Source organism: Biomphalaria glabrata, chromosome 3, assembly GCF_947242115.1.
Source record: "Biomphalaria glabrata chromosome 3, xgBioGlab47.1, whole genome shotgun sequence".
NCBI classification, from domain to species: domain Eukaryota; kingdom Metazoa; phylum Mollusca; class Gastropoda; family Planorbidae; genus Biomphalaria; species Biomphalaria glabrata.
The window spans coordinates 6,603,608-6,623,415 of record NC_074713.1 but is presented as its reverse complement, the minus strand read 5'-3'; the positions used below and the strand labels follow the sequence as shown (position 1 = coordinate 6,623,415).

General features: G+C 34.1%; 2 protein-coding genes across 5 annotated transcripts; one reads left to right on the top strand and one right to left on the bottom strand.

Annotated features, from left to right (window-relative positions):
• Positions 1 to 106: 106 nt before the first annotated feature.
• Positions 107 to 7,124, top strand: LOC106055339 (uncharacterized). 4 transcript variants are annotated; one of them, XM_056023073.1, is made up of 3 exons: positions 107 to 172; positions 1,348 to 1,412; positions 1,992 to 7,124. In XM_056023073.1, the coding sequence occupies exons 2-3, from the start codon at positions 1,397 to 1,399 to the stop codon at positions 3,587 to 3,589; spliced, it is 1,614 nt and encodes a 537-aa protein (XP_055879048.1). In that variant the 5' UTR covers positions 107 to 172; positions 1,348 to 1,396; the 3' UTR covers positions 3,590 to 7,124. The 4 variants fall into 4 exon arrangements, with proteins under 4 accessions (XP_055879048.1, XP_055879050.1, XP_055879047.1 ...); XM_056023075.1 differs by having other exon boundaries at positions 148 to 216; XM_056023072.1 differs by having other exon boundaries at positions 151 to 257.
• A 1,633-nt stretch (positions 7,125 to 8,757) lies between these two features.
• On the bottom strand, positions 8,758 to 18,805 carry LOC106055338 (translin-associated protein X-like). Its single transcript, XM_013211555.2, has 7 exons — positions 18,364 to 18,805; positions 17,396 to 17,576; positions 17,150 to 17,283; positions 11,993 to 12,173; positions 11,747 to 11,880; positions 10,553 to 10,953; positions 8,758 to 9,019 (listed from the first exon to the last, which is right to left on the bottom strand). The coding sequence occupies exons 1-7, from the start codon at positions 18,497 to 18,499 to the stop codon at positions 8,780 to 8,782; spliced, it is 1,407 nt and encodes a 468-aa protein (XP_013067009.2). The 5' UTR covers positions 18,500 to 18,805; the 3' UTR covers positions 8,758 to 8,779.
• Positions 18,806 to 19,808: the final 1,003 nt, after the last annotated feature.

Genomic DNA, 19,808 nt, shown 5'->3' with positions numbered 1-19,808 from the left:
TCTACCATTGTAAGCGATAATTTTATGTAAAATCTCTTACACTAGTTTTATTTAAAAAAATAAAAGGTGTCATTATAATGAACTAGAAATAAATTATTATGACGTCATCGACAAGTACACCCACGCACTTTTGTCTTCTTTCGGTACATTGTTGGCTTCTTCCGTATTATTGGTGAGCGACTTGGGAGTGTCAAATATTTCCCTTGTCTGTCTCAGGTCCCGAGCCTCTCAATAGACATTTTATAGATCTAGAATATGTATGAAGTAAATTAAAATCTAGATCTAATCCTTAACAAATTCTAAATAATCTACATCTAGAATAATAATAGACTCTAGATCTAGATATATCATTATAATTTATATTCATTATATATATCATAGACATATCATATAATCATAGTCATAGTTAATAAAATAATAAAAATAAATACTACGTCTCTAGTCTAGATCTAGAGACTAACCAGAGTGTAGATTGGGAGATTGTAGTTTGTAGACGAAACTAGAGTAGACTCTAATACTGAATAGTTAACTTAATAATAATATAGTTAATATATCATTATATACAAGTTAAAATTAAATAAATAGTAAAGTAAATTAGTAATTACCATTTAGATTTTAGATTAGATCTACATACTAGAATTTACTAGATCTATAATTAGTATAATAATATTATTAGATCTATATAATAATTATATACTATAGACAGTATAGTCACTCAGTCACTAGATCTATATTATAATATTATAGTGTATATAGAGAATATAGACCTAATTGACCTAATATATACTATTTTACTATACACTATAAGTTCTATAAGTGTATATTCTATATTGACTATGTTGAGTATATAGATATAATAATATAATAATAACCATCTGTATCTCTATAGACCACTATAGTGGTCTATAGACTATACTTCTATACTATACTATAGTATTTATAATTATAATACTATAGTATATATACATATTTATAAAGTTATACTATAGTACTTATAGACTACTACTACTACTATAGTAAGTAACTATAGTCTTTAATTATAGACTATAGAGTAGTATAGAGTATATAGACTATTATACTATAACTATACTCAGTATTATACTGACTATAGACTAGATTACTAAATTTAGATAGTGGTCAGAGGTCTAGCTAGCTAGTCTAGCTTACACTTACACTCAACTTCAACACTACACTCTTTAATCTCTAAAGTCTAGAATGTAAGTTACTAAATCTATAGATATATAAAATATAAAGATAATTAGGGAGAATGTATAATATACATAATGTGCAATTTGAATGGTAAATTTGTGTGTAAAATATTAATAAAATCATTTTTATCTTTTATAGGCCCTGTTTTTAATATCATTTTGCTCAGATAAGAAGCCAGTGATTGATCATGGCATCTTCAGCAGGTAAATTATTTAATGGAAGATAAGACAACATGAGATACAAGTCACTTTTCTATGTTTTCAAATACAATTTAAGTTTTGTGCTAATACAATTTAAGTTTTGTGCTAATACTATTTAAGTTTTGTCCTAATGCAATTTAAGTTTTGTGATGATTTCGAAAAAGAAAAATCATTTATATCAAATTTTTTAAGAGAATATTTTTTGCTTTAAAATGGGTAACTTTGGACATATTTTGAGAGCAATTCTGGAATTTAAAAAAAAAAAATTAAAATTACAACAAAATATACATATCACTAACTACAGGTGTTGATTTTGTTATCAATATAAACAAATCATCAAAGTCACTTCCTTATCGCCTTTTTTTTTTGTATTTATTTGATACTAACTTTAACTATCAATAACTAATACAGATTGGTGAAGGGGTCTCATCCAGCTTATTTAAATTTTATTTAAGGAATTTGATTATTATTTTAAAAAAAAAACATGAACCAGTAAATATTGAAATATTTTATCCTGTATTTGAAAGTCTATGTAAATTGCTTACCAAAATAATAATTTGTTCAAAAAAATCTATTTTACAGAAGAACCTGTGGATTTAAGAGATGCGCCATCGTTACCACTATCCTTAATTACCAACACTGTTCAATCTAAATCAACTTCACAGAGAAGCGTCCCTAACATCTATACTCCTTTGTTACCTACAACTAAGCTTTCTACATGTCAGCCTCCATTACTGTCTGACTCCTCATTAGGAAACACATTTCAAATCTCTCAGAATGGTGTGTCCAAAAGCCTAAAGAAACAAACTGGAAAATTAAATCTCGATCTGCAGCAACAGAATTCAAGGGGACAACGGTCACTTGTGAGACCTTTTTTCTGCTGTGGTAGTGAGCTTTCTCTAGTCAGTCTTGTAGATGGACTAGAGCTGACAGATTCATCATCTAAAGACAAAAAATTGACTAGCATTGAATGTAATTCCTCATCAGATGAGGAGGACTCCTCTTTAAGTAGCAGTTCTACAAGCAGTCCAGAAAATATAAAGGCAGGACTTAACTCTGTGCTTCCAGTTGAGAGTCATCATCCAGTGGTTAGGAGAAAGAAGAAAGATAAACACAATTTGAAAAAGAAGTTTTGGAATTTGCGCCTTCAGGGCAGATGGAATCCTCGCTGGAGAGTCACACAACCTCAGCGTGCATCAGCATATAGGTGTGACCTCTCGCATCATGGAGGCTATCAATTGGCAGGGTCTCCCGGTTCAGGAAGAAAATCTCCTCGTGCTAGACCTCTCTCAGTGGCTAGCCAACTTATAGATTTATCTTTTGTACAAGACTTTGACAAGCTTTACCCTACAGAAGACATTGATACCATACGAAAAAGAGAGCGAGCTAAGGAAATGGAATCCGGTGTTGAAGTTGATGCAAATGCAATCTCTCAAGATGTGCGGCCAAATTTAGAATTACCTCAACCAGTTTTAAATTTACTTCGTCGTCGCAGTCGCCTAGGATCAGGCGGTTCAGATTTAACTTTACCATCTCCTGGATCGCCTATTGAAGATTATTCTTTATTGATGACCAATGTCATGTGGCAGTTGCAAGGCCAGAGTGATGTACCACGTGTCCACACACAAGTGGATTTCATACACTGCTTAGTCCCAAAGCTAGTCAACATCTTAGCATGTCCCTTTTACTGGGGTGTCATGGATCGTTATGAGGCAGAAAGACTGTTAGACAACAAACCCGAGGGCACTTTTCTCTTGAGAGATAGTGCGCAAGAAGACTTTCTATTTTCCGTCAGCTTCCGACGCTATCACCGATCACTGCATGCCAGGGTCGAACAGTGGAACCATCGGTTCAGTTTTGATGCTCATGACCCGGCTGTTTTTTCTGCACCCTCTGTATGTGAGCTAATGGAGCATTACAAAGACCCATGTTGTTGCATGTTCTTTGAACCCATGCTGACCCGTCCTCTTCCTAGAAACTTTCCATTTTCGCTGCAACATATTTGCCGTGCTGCTATATGTGACCGGGTAGTTTATGACAACATCAGAGTCTTACCACTACCTAACAGCTTGAAGCAATTCTTACAGGTTTATCATTACAAGCAGAAAGTTCGAGTTAGAGTGTTTGATGGGCCGCAGAGAAACAGTCCTAATGGAACCTTAGCCTTAAAAGCGTTGTGAAGTGGGTTTTTTTTTTCAACCAAGATATATATATATATATATATATATATATATATATATATATATATATATATATATATATATATATATTTCACAGATTTATGTACATGTTTGTAACTATTATATAATATTTAAATAATCATAAGTAAATTGGACATAAAGCATCATTCTGTGTTTCTAGTCAAACAAATATGATGATGTATCAGGCTACCACACCACCACATCATAAGTTACAAGTCCAGCAAGTGTAGCTATGAGAATGGTAATCTTTGTTAATATTTCAATTACATTTTATCACTGACCAATTTGGCATTTAACAATGTTGAATTAAAGATATATATGTGTATATATATATAATTGTATATTTATTAATTTTGATGAGTTGTTTTTTTTCTTACATTGTAATTGTTGTTACTATTTGACTTCAAATTTTTCTTTGTTATTGAAAGTGTGTAAAATACTTCTTTAGACTTATATACCGGTACTATTATTACATTGTAAATAATACTTTTACTTAAATCTATTTTGAACTTTACCATGCAGTGGAGTTTTTTTATGTTTCAGTGTTTGGACTTAAGAGTTGTTTTTTTTTAGTGTAGACTGCATTGATATAGAGAACATTCTGGTGACATCTTTTTATGCACATTTTATAGTATGACGATGAACACAGCCTATTACTTTGATCTTTAATCAGATGAAAAATACATTCAATCTAGTAAAAGTATTTAAACAGTACCAATATCATTATTACATTCTATGTCTAATGTCGTTGTTTTATGTTTCTGTATAGAATATACAAAAGTATGTATTTCATCCATTTCCTCTGAATGTTTCTTTATTTCATCATAAAACAACCTACCTTCAGAACTGCATTTGATTGCTTTTAAAATGGATGAGAATAGCTTGATCGACTGTGATGTATTGGGTTCAGAAATAAATGTCTAGTCATATTCATCACACACAAAAGGGAAGTCAAGAAAACTAGATCCTGTTGTAATTCTGTAAATACTTGAATTTTTTAAAACTTTGACTTATCCATAGCTTATGTACATGTTGTTTTTTTTTATTCTGAGAGGTTATGGAATAATTTGAAAGAGGAACAAATGTCTATAATTATATTGGTACAATTTGGGGTTTAATAAAAAAAGGAGCTTTAAAAAATAAAAAGCCTATCTTATAGTTACCTATGTGTCTGCTAATTTCCTCTTTCTTGTGAAGAATTTAACCAAAAAAAGAAACAATTTGATTGGTGAAACTAATTTGCGTTCATTATTATGAAATCAAGCCCCTTCTGAAAGATTAGTGCATAACAAATTTTCGTTTCATTATTCTTTTTATTTACAGAACCCATGTCCCTTCACAGATCAGTAGCCATACCTAACAATGATGACCGTACTTAGACATACACATTGTTCAGTTTTATAGTTTCTATTTAAAGTATATATATATACAACATAACTAATGTGAGCGCAATTAAAGTTTTAATCTCTAACATGATTATGGTTAATAATTAATTTGAAATTTTGTATGTGTAATTGCAGCTTAACTAAAATTTTACCTTTGGTTTCAATGATCGGCACCTTTACTTGCTTTATTCTTTTGAGATTAAATTAGGCGATCATCCAATCACAATTTCTGGGAACTGTCGTTGGAAAATATATTTTTTCATTTGGTGTCGGGGTAAATAAGTAGTTGTGTAAGATATCTCAACACAATATAATTGAAGTTCATATCTGTGAAAATATTGTTCTGGTTTGATTTTTCTTTAATAGCAAACTTTAAAAGTGTATTCGTTGTGGTCAGTATCAATCCAAGACAGTTGGTGACATCTTTAAAGCTCACACCATCATTTTTTCTTCTAGCCTACATTTTGCTGGTGAGCTGTCTACTTTAGGCTCTTTTTGCAGTCTGTTCCGAGGAAAATAGCATGCTGTTGTTGTTTTTTTTCAGCACTGCCATACAGAGTGTTGGTTATGTTAGGCAATAGTGTATTCTATCTAAGAGGATATGATTTACAGTTTCTTAATGGTGGACGCTGTGTCTACATAGGGCTGGGTGTGTGGGATTTTTTCTGTTAAGGTGTGTGTCCTGTTCTTAGTTGTAAGATTAGGCCATGCCCCACAGCAAGTCATTAAAGTCAACAGAAAACAAAGAACTTGAGGAGACCTTGTTAGTATTACTTATTGCATTTATCACTAAGAGAGTTCTTATTCTTCAAATGTTTTGGTGTGGACAAAATGATATAAACATTGATAGGTTTAACAATTGGAGTGAAAGGGACAGCCATGTCTATTTTTAAAGCCGATAAGTTGTCAATGCATTGCTGAGACTGCACATTTGAACTACAGTACTGTAATATTTTATGGTGTAGTCTTTTTTTTTTTATAATGAAACACTTAACCAGAAGTTTTGTTTTAGCTCATATAAAAAATCCAGTAAAACAGAAGTCATTAAATAGCAAAAAACTAAAGCAAAAAGTCCTATCATCATTCTCCTTTAAAAAAGGTGTGATAATAATTTTATGCAGAGCATGAAGACCTATCTTGTAACATTGTTGAAATAGTTCAGTTTTCATGTTGTATTTGTAGTGTTATAAATAACAATTTTCCTTGCGGCCATCCTAGCACTTAGTTTATTTTATTTTTTTATTATTTGTATTGTCTAGGAAATAAGGATAATGCTTCATTCAAGCCATCCCTGTAATTTTGTAAATTATTAATATTACATTATCTGATTCGTTCCATTGTTTTTCCATAAAAGAAATTAATTTTATTTTCAAGCATAGCTTCACCATAATTATTGAACTGAATGTTATATTCATTTCATGCAAAAAAAGAAACACCTAACATGAATTTCTTTGTGTGTTAGATATCATCTGGGTGTTCTCTGCTTAAAAAGATAAAATTGCAAGAAAAATTTTGTTGAATTTCAAAGTACCCCTTTCAGACTTTGTGTTCCATGCAGCAGATTGTGTAACGTTCATCTGTAAGGGAAGTTAGCCATTGTGCTGTCTGCATGACACTCTCAATAACCATTAGCTTTTAATGTTTACATCATCTAGCATGTTATCTTTAAATATTTTTTTTTTTCGCATTTTACTCATGACAAAAAACAAAGTGCAAGAGGAATAGATCAACTAATCTTTGAAGTTATTTTTGTTTTACTTTTCTTTTGAGTATAACATTATTTTTAAAACAGACTTTGTATTTTTTTTTTATTATCTAGTAGGTTTACATTAAACTTTCAGTATCTTCAGAACATTATATTGTCTGACCACTGGGCTTGATAAATATTTGATTACTTGTATTACAAAGTATTTAAAGTTTTGTATTAGAATCTCATTAGCTATAAACAATCATTATATTGAACAGTTGTTCTACATGTACTCATTCTGTTAAACATACAAGCCATTGTAAGAAAAGGATGCATTGTGATGCTTTTGATGACAAGTTATTTAATCTAGAGTTGTCTACATATGAAGTTGATATATGAAACTTTATTAATGCCATTTATAAATAAATACAATTTAAATATACCACTACTTACTTACAGTTATGTTTTGTATTTAACATTTTAAATATTGGTATGGCTCTATTTTGCACTCAGTAGAAATAATGTTTAGGAGCTGACACACGGCATTGCATAGCCGCTATTTAGTGAGAAGATTACTTGTTCTCCCCCACCTTTTTATTTTTCTGAGCTGCGCTCTCTGTCGATGCGAAAGTTAGTGGGGTAACTCTAGTCCAACTTGCAGATATAAAATGTATCTTTCCATAACTTTTTCATAGCGGGTTAGAGAGTGTGCATGGTGTCCCGCATGGTTGGGTGATGTAGAGAATTATATATATAGAGAGAGAAAAGGCTGAATAAATTAGAAAAAAAATATTGAAGCAGTGTCCTTGTGAAGAAAAGTGATGTTTTTCAGAAGATACATATTTAAAAAAAAGAAAAAATATCCTCCCCAGAAAAAAAAGCTGTAGTTGAGGTGGATTTCTGTGTCTATTTATGGGAAGATGACTATGTTGGTGGCAGAGTAAATATGTAATTGTGTAAGATATCCCAACACCATGTAATTGAAGTCCCTAGATAAATGTGACTTTTTAATGTATTTAGAGGGCATGTGCAGGCAAGCTTAAACATTCCATTACATGCTTGCTAAGAGTTTGATTAGTATAAGCCTGATTCAGCTTTGTTTCCCTTGTTTGTTTGTCTTTTATTTACTAACAGCTCCTATGCTAAAAGTATAGATAGCACTCTTAAGATCAATTTTAAAAGCATGGTTATTCATACCCTGAGGTTCAAATATATGTCACGACAGTTGAGAGGAAGAAGGCTTTACATAAAATAGAAAATAACTTTATTTTGAGGTGGTAGGGTGACAGAAAGGTTTTGTTTTTACATTTATCTAGTGAGCTTCAAGTCACTTCATGTTTCCATTCATTTGGATTATTTAATGGCAATGCCTTTATTCTGAAGATTAAGGATGAGTGCAGTATTTCATATGACTATGCAAACCAAGATGGAACTTGCATATTTTTACACATTTGATGCAGACAAAGCCATTGTCCGCTAGGGGTCTATTTAAGTTTTCTTTTCCTCTTCTGCATCTGCCTTCAACAAGGCTTTTTCTATGGAATGTGTGTCCCACAGCAGATATTTTGCTTAATAACAGCTTCATATGCTCTTGTTATTTCTTGAACAACAAAAGAGCTCTAACATCATTTACCATATTTTAATAGGAGAGGCTTATTTATCTGGGCACTAGTTTGTTTATTGCTGAAAATAATACCGGTACCGGTATAATAAAATCCTTAAAGAAAGAACCTGGGATAAAGTGATCTCTCACCTATGTTACATTCCAGGATCACCTAGGATAAAGTGAAAACTGTGTAGCAGAGTCGCAGTATTTATTTTAATATTTACATTTAGTAGCTGTATACTATTTTAAGTAGACAACCACTTCCTCTTCTTCAGCCTGTTGTTCTTCAGATGTTAAACAACAAATTTAACAACATTCTGACATTCTTTTTCCTTACTGAATTTGACAGTATTGACACACTTCAAAGAATTAGAAAGGGTTTTAAAGGTAATATAACTAATGTTTATACATGAAAAAACTCTCACTTATCTAACTTACAACAAAACAAATTGAAGAAATAGAAGAACGATTATATAAAAATGTGAATTTAATTAATCGTAAACATCAGATATTTCTTCATTGTAGGAATCAGCTGCACATGGAGCTGATATTGAGAAGACGTCTGCCAACATATGTTTCGGTATCTCTGAGCCCCGAACTTTGAGAGTGTAACAAGCTGTCTCAACCTTCTGCAGACTCTGTCTCAGTACTCTGATCTTTTGATACAGCTCTCTGGGAGGATGAGCAAATGTGGTGAAGGCATCATGAATGAGGCGCATCATATTGGAAACCTTTATACAGACACAATGAATAAAAAATTGTTGGACGAAGTATTCTTTAAGAAATAAAAAAAACAAAGTATATGAAGAAATATGATTTAAAAAAAAAAAAAAGGAAATTTGATTTTTGGCAAATCAGAACTATTCAGATTATGTGGTCTCTATACATTGGCCTATTTTATACACAACACTTTGTTTTGTTTTTTTCAAGGTTTGTATTGGTTGGCCATTGACTAAAATTTACTAAAATTAAAATATGTTTTCTTGATATCCTCAATTATTTTTTTTCATGCCCAAGTTATTAACTTGGCAATTAGTTCCAAGATTTCTAGTGCATTGTGTGTCATACTGATTTCTAGTGCATTGTGTGTCATACTGATTTCTAGAGCATTGTGTGTCATACTGATTTCTAGAGCACTGTGTGTCATACTGATTTCTAGAGCATTGTGTGTCATACTGATTTCTAGAGCATTGTGTGTCATACTGATTTCTAGAGCACTGTGTGTCATACTGATTTCTAGAGCATTGTGTGTCATACTGATTTCTAGAGCATTGTGTGTCATACTGATTTCTAGAGCACTGTGTGTCATACTGATTTCTAGAGCATTGTGTGTCATACTGATTTCTAGAGCATTGTGTGTCATACTGATTTCTAGGGCACTGTGTGTCATACTGATTTCTAGAGCATTGTGTGTCATACTGATTTCTAGAGCATTGTGTGTCATACTGATTTCTAGAGCACTGTGTGTCATACTGATTTCTAGAGCATTGTGTGTCATACTATCAATCTCTTGGTATTTCTTGTGTGTTTTATAATACATAATTAACTATGTGCCATCAACCGAAAAAAAAATACTTAAAGATGTATATCTAAACATGTGAGCACTGGGGAACAAATTTAATAATTACTTTAAAGATTATAATAATAATTAATTTATAAAGTGTTGTTAACAAACATAATGTAAGCTCAAGGTACTATAATAACATAACAGACATAAACGAGAGTTAAAATGACTAATCTAAAAAAGTTTTGAACAGATAAGTCTTAATGTTCTTTTTAAATGTAGTGAAGCATGTTCTTTCAGATCAATGGGGAGCAAACCTTTGGTCCATACACTGGATAACTTGGCAATTTAAAATCTCTTATGATCACATACATTTAGCACAGTGATGCATTGGTATCAACGTTACTTTTACACAAAAACAAACACTGCAGACACTTTAAAGACTTAGGTTGGTGATCCTTATTGATAATGTGTTGTTATTTCAAGGACTCTTTTTTTTAAATTAAAAACAACAAAAAGGACAGACACAACACACAGATATGTTCATTGAATGACTAACACATATGTCTTTCATGTTCCCTTGTCAACAAGTAGAGCTGATACAGTCTCAAACAGTAATGAATAATCGAGTTTTTGTACCATTCAGTTATTGCCATAATAGACAGAAGTCGCCCACAATGTCACAACTTGACATACCAAAGTTATGATGGAGCAGGTGGCAGTTGTCTTCTAAAATAAATGTAAAATTATTAAAGCTTACCACTGATGGTTTCTCCAAGTCTCCGGCACCAACACTATTGATGGCCATTCTCATCAGTTCCCCAGTGAAATCCCCTATTCCTAGCAAATATTCCGATGGTGGCACAGGAACTAAGATAGTAGTGGTTTCACTTACTCCATTCTCATTTGTTGTACTATTCTGATCGGTTGTATCTTTCTCGCTTGACTCTGCATTAGTATTAGATTCAATAGCTAAAGTTTTTACAGATAAACATTCCGAACTGTTGGTCCCTAGTGTTAGTTCCAGGTCAGAGCTTAGACCTGGGGCATCTTGTGCTTTTACCAAATATATGAGATCTGCTTGAATTCGCTCTAATCCTATAAGCTCTTCGGAATGTAAGTAATGATAAAAAGTTACAGCTTCAATATATTCTTGTAAACCTTGAAATGGGGAGAAATAAAAAAAAACACATTGATTACCAAGTTTTGAGAACAAAATCATTAAGAATTCTAGAAAAGGTCATCATGATAATTTAAAAGGAAATATTCACAACATTGAAATAGTAAGTAGAATTTTAAATAACATTCATAGTAAATCAGTATATCCCAAAGGCCCTTATTTTGGTAAGATGCATTGTTATATGCGGTAGGATGCTATAGGAAGTTAGCAGCAGTTATTAAACTTTCAAATAAGAAAAGCTCACCCAGTCACACAAGCATGAATGTGTATAGCTATTTTATTTTCCTGAAAATTTAGTAAGCCAAAGTACTGATACCGCAGTGTATAAAGCCTACCGGGATATTGAGTATTTTTCAGGCTTGCTTTAACAGTATTAAAAGTAACTAGACATATTTTTCTATTTTTTTAAAGTTGTGTGTTGATTGAATCATGTCCCTTCATTCAATCTTATTATCTGTTATTGCCCGTTTTGATGTATGTTATCTTATGCCTTTACATATGGGAAACATTCAAGTCAAATTGGATTAATAAATAACTGCTCTGTTTACTTAAAGTGTTAATTTCATTAATATAGTATAACTTACTTAACCAATTCAATTATTTATTAATTTTATTTTGTGCATTTATAATAAATTCTTTTTTTTCCAGGTTGTTTTTTTTTAGAATTGACTTCTTAAAGGTTAGGCTTTTGAGGTAGCATTTTTAAACTAGAAATAGGCCCTACTGTGACAAGACTAAATCACATTTTACAGTAACAAATGACAACCAACATACCAGGAGAGTAAGCTCTAACAAATTGGTAGGGATCCTGTCCATGCAGCTCATGGGCTAATTCTAAAAACTTTGTCCTGTTCAAATCAAGTATTTTGTCTTTGGCCTCAGCAAACACTTTCTCTGACTCTTCCGATCTTAGTATTTAGAAAAAATAACAAAAAATGGCCAATAAAATAACAAAAACACAACAACTATTTCATTATTAAAATATTCAAAAACAAAAAGTTAAAGAAGATCTATCCTTACCCTGTAACTCGTTGCAACAGAAATATAATTCTTTTACTTTCAATTGTAATGTCCCTACTAATTTTGACAATTCTTTCATAACGATTATTTCTGTTGTCAAGCTCCTCTCGAAAAATGTTGAAGGCTTTAAATATGGGAGAATCTTTACTTAAAGATGAGTCATTCACCTTGAGACGCTTTCCTGAATATTTTTTTGGGGGGGGAACAAAGTAATGTTTACAATAAATTAACTTTGAAATGTAATTAAAAAATATTTTTTTTTATTTTTCTTAAAATCTAAAGCAGGAAAGCTATGGTATGAAAGGACTGACACTGTCCTTTTTTTTTAAACAACAAAAGCAAGTACATTTTAAGTATTTTAACCATTTTTTTAGACACGCTGGACAGGGGTGCAGGGGATAGGAAGATATAATTTCAATAATCTTTACAATAGACAATACAAATTTTGTATATTTCTTTTTTTTTAAAAAAGCTTATATCAACTCACCCTGTCTGTCTGATAAAAAGTTTATTTCTCTGACACCCAATCCCAGATCAAGCTGAAATTTTGCACAATTATTTCTTTTACCTGACAACACCAAAATCAATTTTTTAAAATTACATGACTGATCCAAACAAAATGACACAATTATCAATTACACTTTGTATAAGCTTTGTTTTTCTTTTTAAGTATTTGTTGATGTTTTTTTTTTTTTTTTGTAATTGCATCTAAACATTTTACATTCATTACATTGTATGCAGTCTGAATTTATAAATTAAATAAACACTATTAATATATAAATTACATCAATATTGACAATATATAATAATTTATTATACACAGAGAAGAATTATTGGTATTTCTGAATGATGAATTATTTTTTGTAGTGCGGCTTGGTTACAAGTACTATTTATACTTACTATCTAACTAATGATTACTATTATAATAAATTTAATAATTTTATTATATTTATATGACTGTCACTCACTATTTGAAGATGAAGTATTACTATTTCTATCTTCACGTCCACGATTACCATCATGATCATTTATTATAATACTAGGATTATCATTATGACTTTTCTTAAAACGACTTCTAGAAGCTCCAGTACCAGATGAATCCATAGAGAATCTAGATTACTAGTCTGGTTATAGATCTATATATAAATACGATACCAGTGTAAGAAAATATTCTCTAAACTAGATCTAGATGTAGCACACTAGTCTAGTAGATGTCTAGACATTGTCTAGATAAAGATTCTAGATATCTAGATCCATAGACTCTATAGGAACTATTGTTTACTTTTTGTTTTTTGTCTACTTCCGTTGTTGTTTTTTTTAGCGATAAAGGCCAGTGCAGCCAAGATCAGTTTTGTCTTAGATCTAGATTTAATAGCTTTCAATAGCTTAGCTTGTAAAATTTAAATAAAAAAAATCTAGTCTATGTCTAGACCTAAATGTGTACCTTAGGAGTAATGGATACGACTTAAAGGGGAAACTGCTAAACTTAAAACATTTGACTAGAGTAACACCCTTACCCAGCCAGCAAAGCTACCTGTTCAGGCCCGGGCTGAGTTAGGGGCCCGCACGGGGAACCGGATAGTCGTGCGGGGCAGTTTTTTCCTTTCCTACCCCGTCATGCGCCCATTCAAAACCCCCCTTAGATGAATGGGGCCCATAAGTAGTAGGGGATGGAGAGATTCGCCCCATTGTTTCACTGCTGGGCGTCGGCTGGCGGTCTGAATTTTGCGTAATACAGTTACGGTCCCACCACCTTCCCCCTTCTCGTCCTACTGGCAAGGAGTGCCCTCCCCGCCTCGCTCTTATCTCGGACGAGACCGTCGGCCAGGAAACTCGTTGCGTAATGAAATTCAAGGGGAGACAAAAAAAGAGCTCAATATAATTGGTTCGGATAGTCTCCCATTTCATTATAAACACAATAAACTCATTGAATGTTTTGTTATTTTTTTATATAAACTTTTTATTGCTTCGTTTTTTTTTTTACATTAACATATTTCGTTTTAATATATATGTATATAGCTATGAAATAAAAACAAGTGTTTTATTGTTATACAATATATAAGGACGATTCTTTTGATTTAATAATTTTATTTACATATTTAATGAAAACTATATTTTTTGATATTTTAAATTTATCAGAAAATTTTTTACGAACAATATAAAAACTGATGTAAACGCTGCATACAATAACTGTATCCCTGATAGCAAAATGTTCGGGCCCGGTAAGGACCCCCAATTGGGCCTGCCCATACTAACCACATGGGCCCCAATTGGGGGAAGAACTCGGTTGAGTCTGGGCTCAGTCAGTGGCCCCAGAAAATCCCCTTGTGAGATCCGTCTGGGACCAGTAAGGAAAAGGACTTGTGGGCCCCAATAAGGCTATAGATACTTGGCCCTTTGGGGAGAATTAATGAAAGCCCAAATGGGGCCCTTAGGGGTCGAGTCTGGGCGAAATCAGAAGGCCAAGATGACGCCGTGATGGAAACCTCATGGGGCCAGTACGGGGAAAACATTAATTGGCCTGAAAGGGCTTAACACATGGGTTCGATTTGGGGGGTGAACGTAGGCCCAAACGGGTGCCCTTAGGGCTGAGTCTGGGTTCAGTTAGGGGGCCCAGATGAAGCCCTGATGGAAACCTCATGGGGCCAGTACGGGGAAAAATTGAGGGGCCTGAGAGGGCTAAACTCATGGGCCCCGTTTGGGGGATGAACGTTGGCCCAAACGGGGGCCCTTAGGGCTGGGTCTGGGCTCAGTTAGGGGGCCCAGTTGAAGCCCTGATGGAAACCTCATGGGGCCAATACGGGGAAACATTGAGGGGCAAGAAAGGGCTAAACACATGGGCCCCATTTGGGGGATGAACGTTGGCCCAAACGGGGGCCCTTGGGGCTGAGTCTGGGCTCAGTTAGGGGGCCCAGATGAAGCCCTGATGGGGCCAGTACGGGGAAAACATTGAGGGGCCTGCTAGGGCTAAACACGTGGGCCCCATTTGGGGGATGAACGTTGGCCCAAACGGGGGCCCTTAGGGCTGGGTCTGGGCTCAGTTAGGGGGCCCAGTTGAAGCCCTGATGGAAACCTCATGGGGCCAGTACGGGGAAACATTGAGGGGCAAGAAAGGGCTAAACACATGGGCCCCATTTGGGGGATGAACGTTGGCCCAAACGGGGGCCCTTAGGGCTGAGTCTGGGCTCAATTAGGGGGCCCAGATGAAGCCCTGATGGGGCCAGTACGGGGAAAACATCGAGGGGCCTGCTAGGGCTAAACACATGGGCCCCATTTGGGGGATGAACGTTTGCCCAAACGGGGGCCCTTAGGGCTGGGTCTGGGCTCAGTTAGGGGGCCCAGTTGAAGCCCTGATGGAAACCTCATGGGGCCAGTACGGGGAAACATTGAGGGGCCAGAAAGGGCTAAACAAATGGGCCCCATTTGGTGGATGAACGTTGTCCCAAACAGGGGCCCTTAGGGCTGAGTCTGGGCTCAGTTAGGGGGCCCAGATGAAGCCCTGATGGGGCCAGTACGGGGAAAACATTGAGGGGCCTGCTAGGGCTAAACACGTGGGCCCCATTAGGGGGATGAACGTTGGCCCAAACGGGGGCCCTTAGGGCTGAGTCTGGGCTCAGTTAGGGGGCCCAGATGATGCCCTGATGGGGCCAGTACGGGGAAAACATTGAGGGGCCTGAAAGGGCTAAACACGATGGCCCCATTTGGGGGATGAACGTTGGCCCAAACGGGGGCCCTTAGGGCTGGGTCTGGGCTCAGTTAGGGGGCCCAATTGAAGCCCTGATGTAAACCTCATGGGGGCCAGTACGAGGAAAACATTGAGGGGCCTGATATGGCTAAACACATTGGCCCCATTTGGGGGATGAACGTTGGCCCAAACGGGTGCCCTTAGGGCTGAGTCTGGGCTCAGTTTGCCTCTAGTTTCTCTCTCTCTTTTCTCCCTACTGACAAGGAATGCTCTCCCGGTCTAGCTGTTATCTCAGACGAAACATAGAAAGTTATTACGTAACATAACTCGAGAAGAGGTAAAAAAAAAAAAGAAAACCATGACTTTGATATGTTGGCTCGGATAGACTCACTTAGATTATTAATACAAACAATATTGCTGTTTTTTAATTATTTTATTTTCATAAAAATATGTATAGGTTCCTATATGTTTTACTTCTTTTTTTTTTTCGTTCTTTGCATTTAATTTAAAGTTATAGAATGCTGATTTCTAAACTGTGATAATTTTAGAGAGCTTAGACCTGGGGCATCTTGTGCTTTTACCAAATATATGAGATCTGCTTGAATTCGCTCTAATCCTATAAGCTCTTCGGAATGTAAGTAATGATAAAAAGTTACAGCTTCAATATATTCTTGTAAACCTTGAAATGGGGAGAAATAAAAAAAAACACATTGATTACCAAGTTTTGAGAACAAAATCATTAAGAATTCTAGAAAAGGTCATCATGATAATTTAAAAGGAAATATTCACAACATTGAAATAGTAAGTAGAATTTTAAATAACATTCATAGTAAATCAGTATATCCCAAAGGCCCTTATTTTGGTAAGATGCATTGTTATATGCGGTAGGATGCTATAGGAAGTTAGCAGCAGTTATTAAACTTTCAAATAAGAAAAGCTCACCCAGTCACACAAGCATGAATGTGTATAGCTATTTTATTTTCCTGAAAATTTAGTAAGCCAAAGTACTGATACCGCAGTGTATAAAGCCTACCGGGATATTGAGTATTTTTCAGGCTTGCTTTAACAGTATTAAAAGTAACTAGACATATTTTTCTATTTTTTTAAAGTTGTGTGTTGATTGAATCATGTCCCTTCATTCAATCTTATTATCTGTTATTGCCCGTTTTGATGTATGTTATCTTATGCCTTTACATATGGGAAACATTCAAGTCAAATTGGATTAATAAATAACTGCTCTGTTTACTTAAAGTGTTAATTTCATTAATATAGTATAACTTACTTAACCAATTCAATTATTTATTAATTTTATTTTGTGCATTTATAATAAATTCTTTTTTTTCCAGGTTGTTTTTTTTTAGAATTGACTTCTTAAAGGTTAGGCTTTTGAGGTAGCATTTTTAAACTAGAAATAGGCCCTACTGTGACAAGACTAAATCACATTTTACAGTAACAAATGACAACCAACATACCAGGAGAGTAAGCTCTAACAAATTGGTAGGGATCCTGTCCATGCAGCTCATGGGCTAATTCTAAAAACTTTGTCCTGTTCAAATCAAGTATTTTGTCTTTGGCCTCAGCAAACACTTTCTCTGACTCTTCCGATCTTAGTATTTAGAAAAAATAACAAAAAATGGCCAATAAAATAACAAAAACACAACAACTATTTCATTATTAAAATATTCAAAAACAAAAAGTTAAAGAAGATCTATCCTTACCCTGTAACTCGTTGCAACAGAAATATAATTCTTTTACTTTCAATTGTAATGTCCCTACTAATTTTGACAATTCTTTCATAACGATTATTTCTGTTGTCAAGCTCCTCTCGAAAAATGTTGAAGGCTTTAAATATGGGAGAATCTTTACTTAAAGATGAGTCATTCACCTTGAGACGCTTTCCTGAATATTTTTTTGGGGGGGGAACAAAGTAATGTTTACAATAAATTAACTTTGAAATGTAATTAAAAAATATTTTTTTTTATTTTTCTTAAAATCTAAAGCAGGAAAGCTATGGTATGAAAGGACTGACACTGTCCTTTTTTTTTAAACAACAAAAGCAAGTACATTTTAAGTATTTTAACCATTTTTTTAGACACGCTGGACAGGGGTGCAGGGGATAGGAAGATATAATTTCAATAATCTTTACAATAGACAATACAAATTTTGTATATTTCTTTTTTTTTAAAAAAGCTTATATCAACTCACCCTGTCTGTCTGATAAAAAGTTTATTTCTCTGACACCCAATCCCAGATCAAGCTGAAATTTTGCACAATTATTTCTTTTACCTGACAACACCAAAATCAATTTTTTAAAATTACATGACTGATCCAAACAAAATGACACAATTATCAATTACACTTTGTATAAGCTTTGTTTTTCTTTTTAAGTATTTGTTGATGTTTTTTTTTTTTTTTTGTAATTGCATCTATACATTTTACATTCATTACATTGTATGCAGTCTGAATTTATAAATTAAATAAACACTATTAATATATAAATTACATCAATATTGACAATATATAATAATTTATTATACACAGAGAAGAATTATTGGTATTTCTGAATGATGAATTATTTTTTGTAGTGCGGCTTGGTTACAAGTACTATTTATACTTACTATCTAACTAATGATTACTATTATAATAAATTTAATAATTTTATTATATTTATATGACTGTCACTCACTATTTGAAGATGAAGTATTACTATTTCTATCTTCACGTCCACGATTACCATCATGATCATTTATTATAATACTAGGATTATCATTATGACTTTTCTTAAAACGACTTCTAGAAGCTCCAGTACCAGATGAATCCATAGAGAATCTAGATTACTAGTCTGGTTATAGATCTATATATAAATACGATACCAGTGTAAGAAAATATTCTCTAAACTAGATCTAGATGTAGCACACTAGTCTAGTAGATGTCTAGACATTGTCTAGATAAAGATTCTAGATATCTAGATCCATAGACTCTATAGGAACTATTGTTTACTTTTTGTTTTTTGTCTACTTCCGTTGTTGTTTTTTTTAGCGATAAAGGCCAGTGCAGCCAAGATCAGTTTTGTCTTAGATCTAGATTTAATAGCTTTCAATAGCTTAGCTTGTAAAATTTAAATAAAAAAAATCTAGTCTATGTCTAGACCTAAATGTGTACCTTAGGAGTAATGGATACGACTTAAAGGGGAAACTGCTAAACTTAAAACATTTGACTAGAGTAACACCCTTACCCAGCCAGCAAAGCTACCTGTTCAGGCCCGGGCTGAGTTAGGGGCCCGCACGGGGAACCGGATAGTCGTGCGGGGCAGTTTTTTCCTTTCCTACCCCGTCATGCGCCCATTCAAAACCCCCCTTAGATGAATGGGGCCCATAAGTAGTAGGGGATGGAGAGATTCGCCCCATTGTTTCACTGCTGGGCGTCGGCTGGCGGTCTGAATTTTGCGTAATACAGTTACGGTCCCACCACCTTCCCCCTTCTCGTCCTACTGGCAAGGAGTGCCCTCCCCGCCTCGCTCTTATCTCGGACGAGACCGTCGGCCAGGAAACTCGTTGCGTAATGAAATTCAAGGGGAGACAAAAAAAGAGCTCAATATAATTGGTTCGGATAGTCTCCCATTTCATTATAAACACAATAAACTCATTGAATGTTTTGTTATTTTTTTATATAAACTTTTTATTGCTTCGTTTTTTTTTTTACATTAACATATTTCGTTTTAATATATATGTATATAGCTATGAAATAAAAACAAGTGTTTTATTGTTATACAATATATAAGGACGATTCTTTTGATTTAATAATTTTATTTACATATTTAATGAAAACTATATTTTTTGATATTTTAAATTTATCAGAAAATTTTTTACGAACAATATAAAAACTGATGTAAACGCTGCATACAATAACTGTATCCCTGATAGCAAAATGTTCGGGCCCGGTAAGGACCCCCAATTGGGCCTGCCCATACTAACCACATGGGCCCCAATTGGGGGAAGAACTCGGTTGAGTCTGGGCTCAGTCAGTGGCCCCAGAAAATCCCCTTGTGAGATCCGTCTGGGACCAGTAAGGAAAAGGACTTGTGGGCCCCAATAAGGCTATAGATACTTGGCCCTTTGGGGAGAATTAATG

Bases quoted from the DNA above. Each gene is read 5' to 3' on its own strand.
- LOC106055338 (XM_013211555.2), bottom strand. From the start codon at position 18,499: ATGGATTCATCTGGTACTGGAGCTTCTAGAAGTCGTTTTAAGAAAAGT. The intron at 17,577-18,363 runs GTGAGTGACAGT...AAAAATATTCAG, and splicing joins TAATACTTCATCTTCAAATA to GAAAGCGTCTCAAGGTGAAT. The intron at 17,284-17,395 runs GTAAGGATAGAT...CTAAATACTAAG, and splicing joins CTGTTGCAACGAGTTACAGG to ATCGGAAGAGTCAGAGAAAG.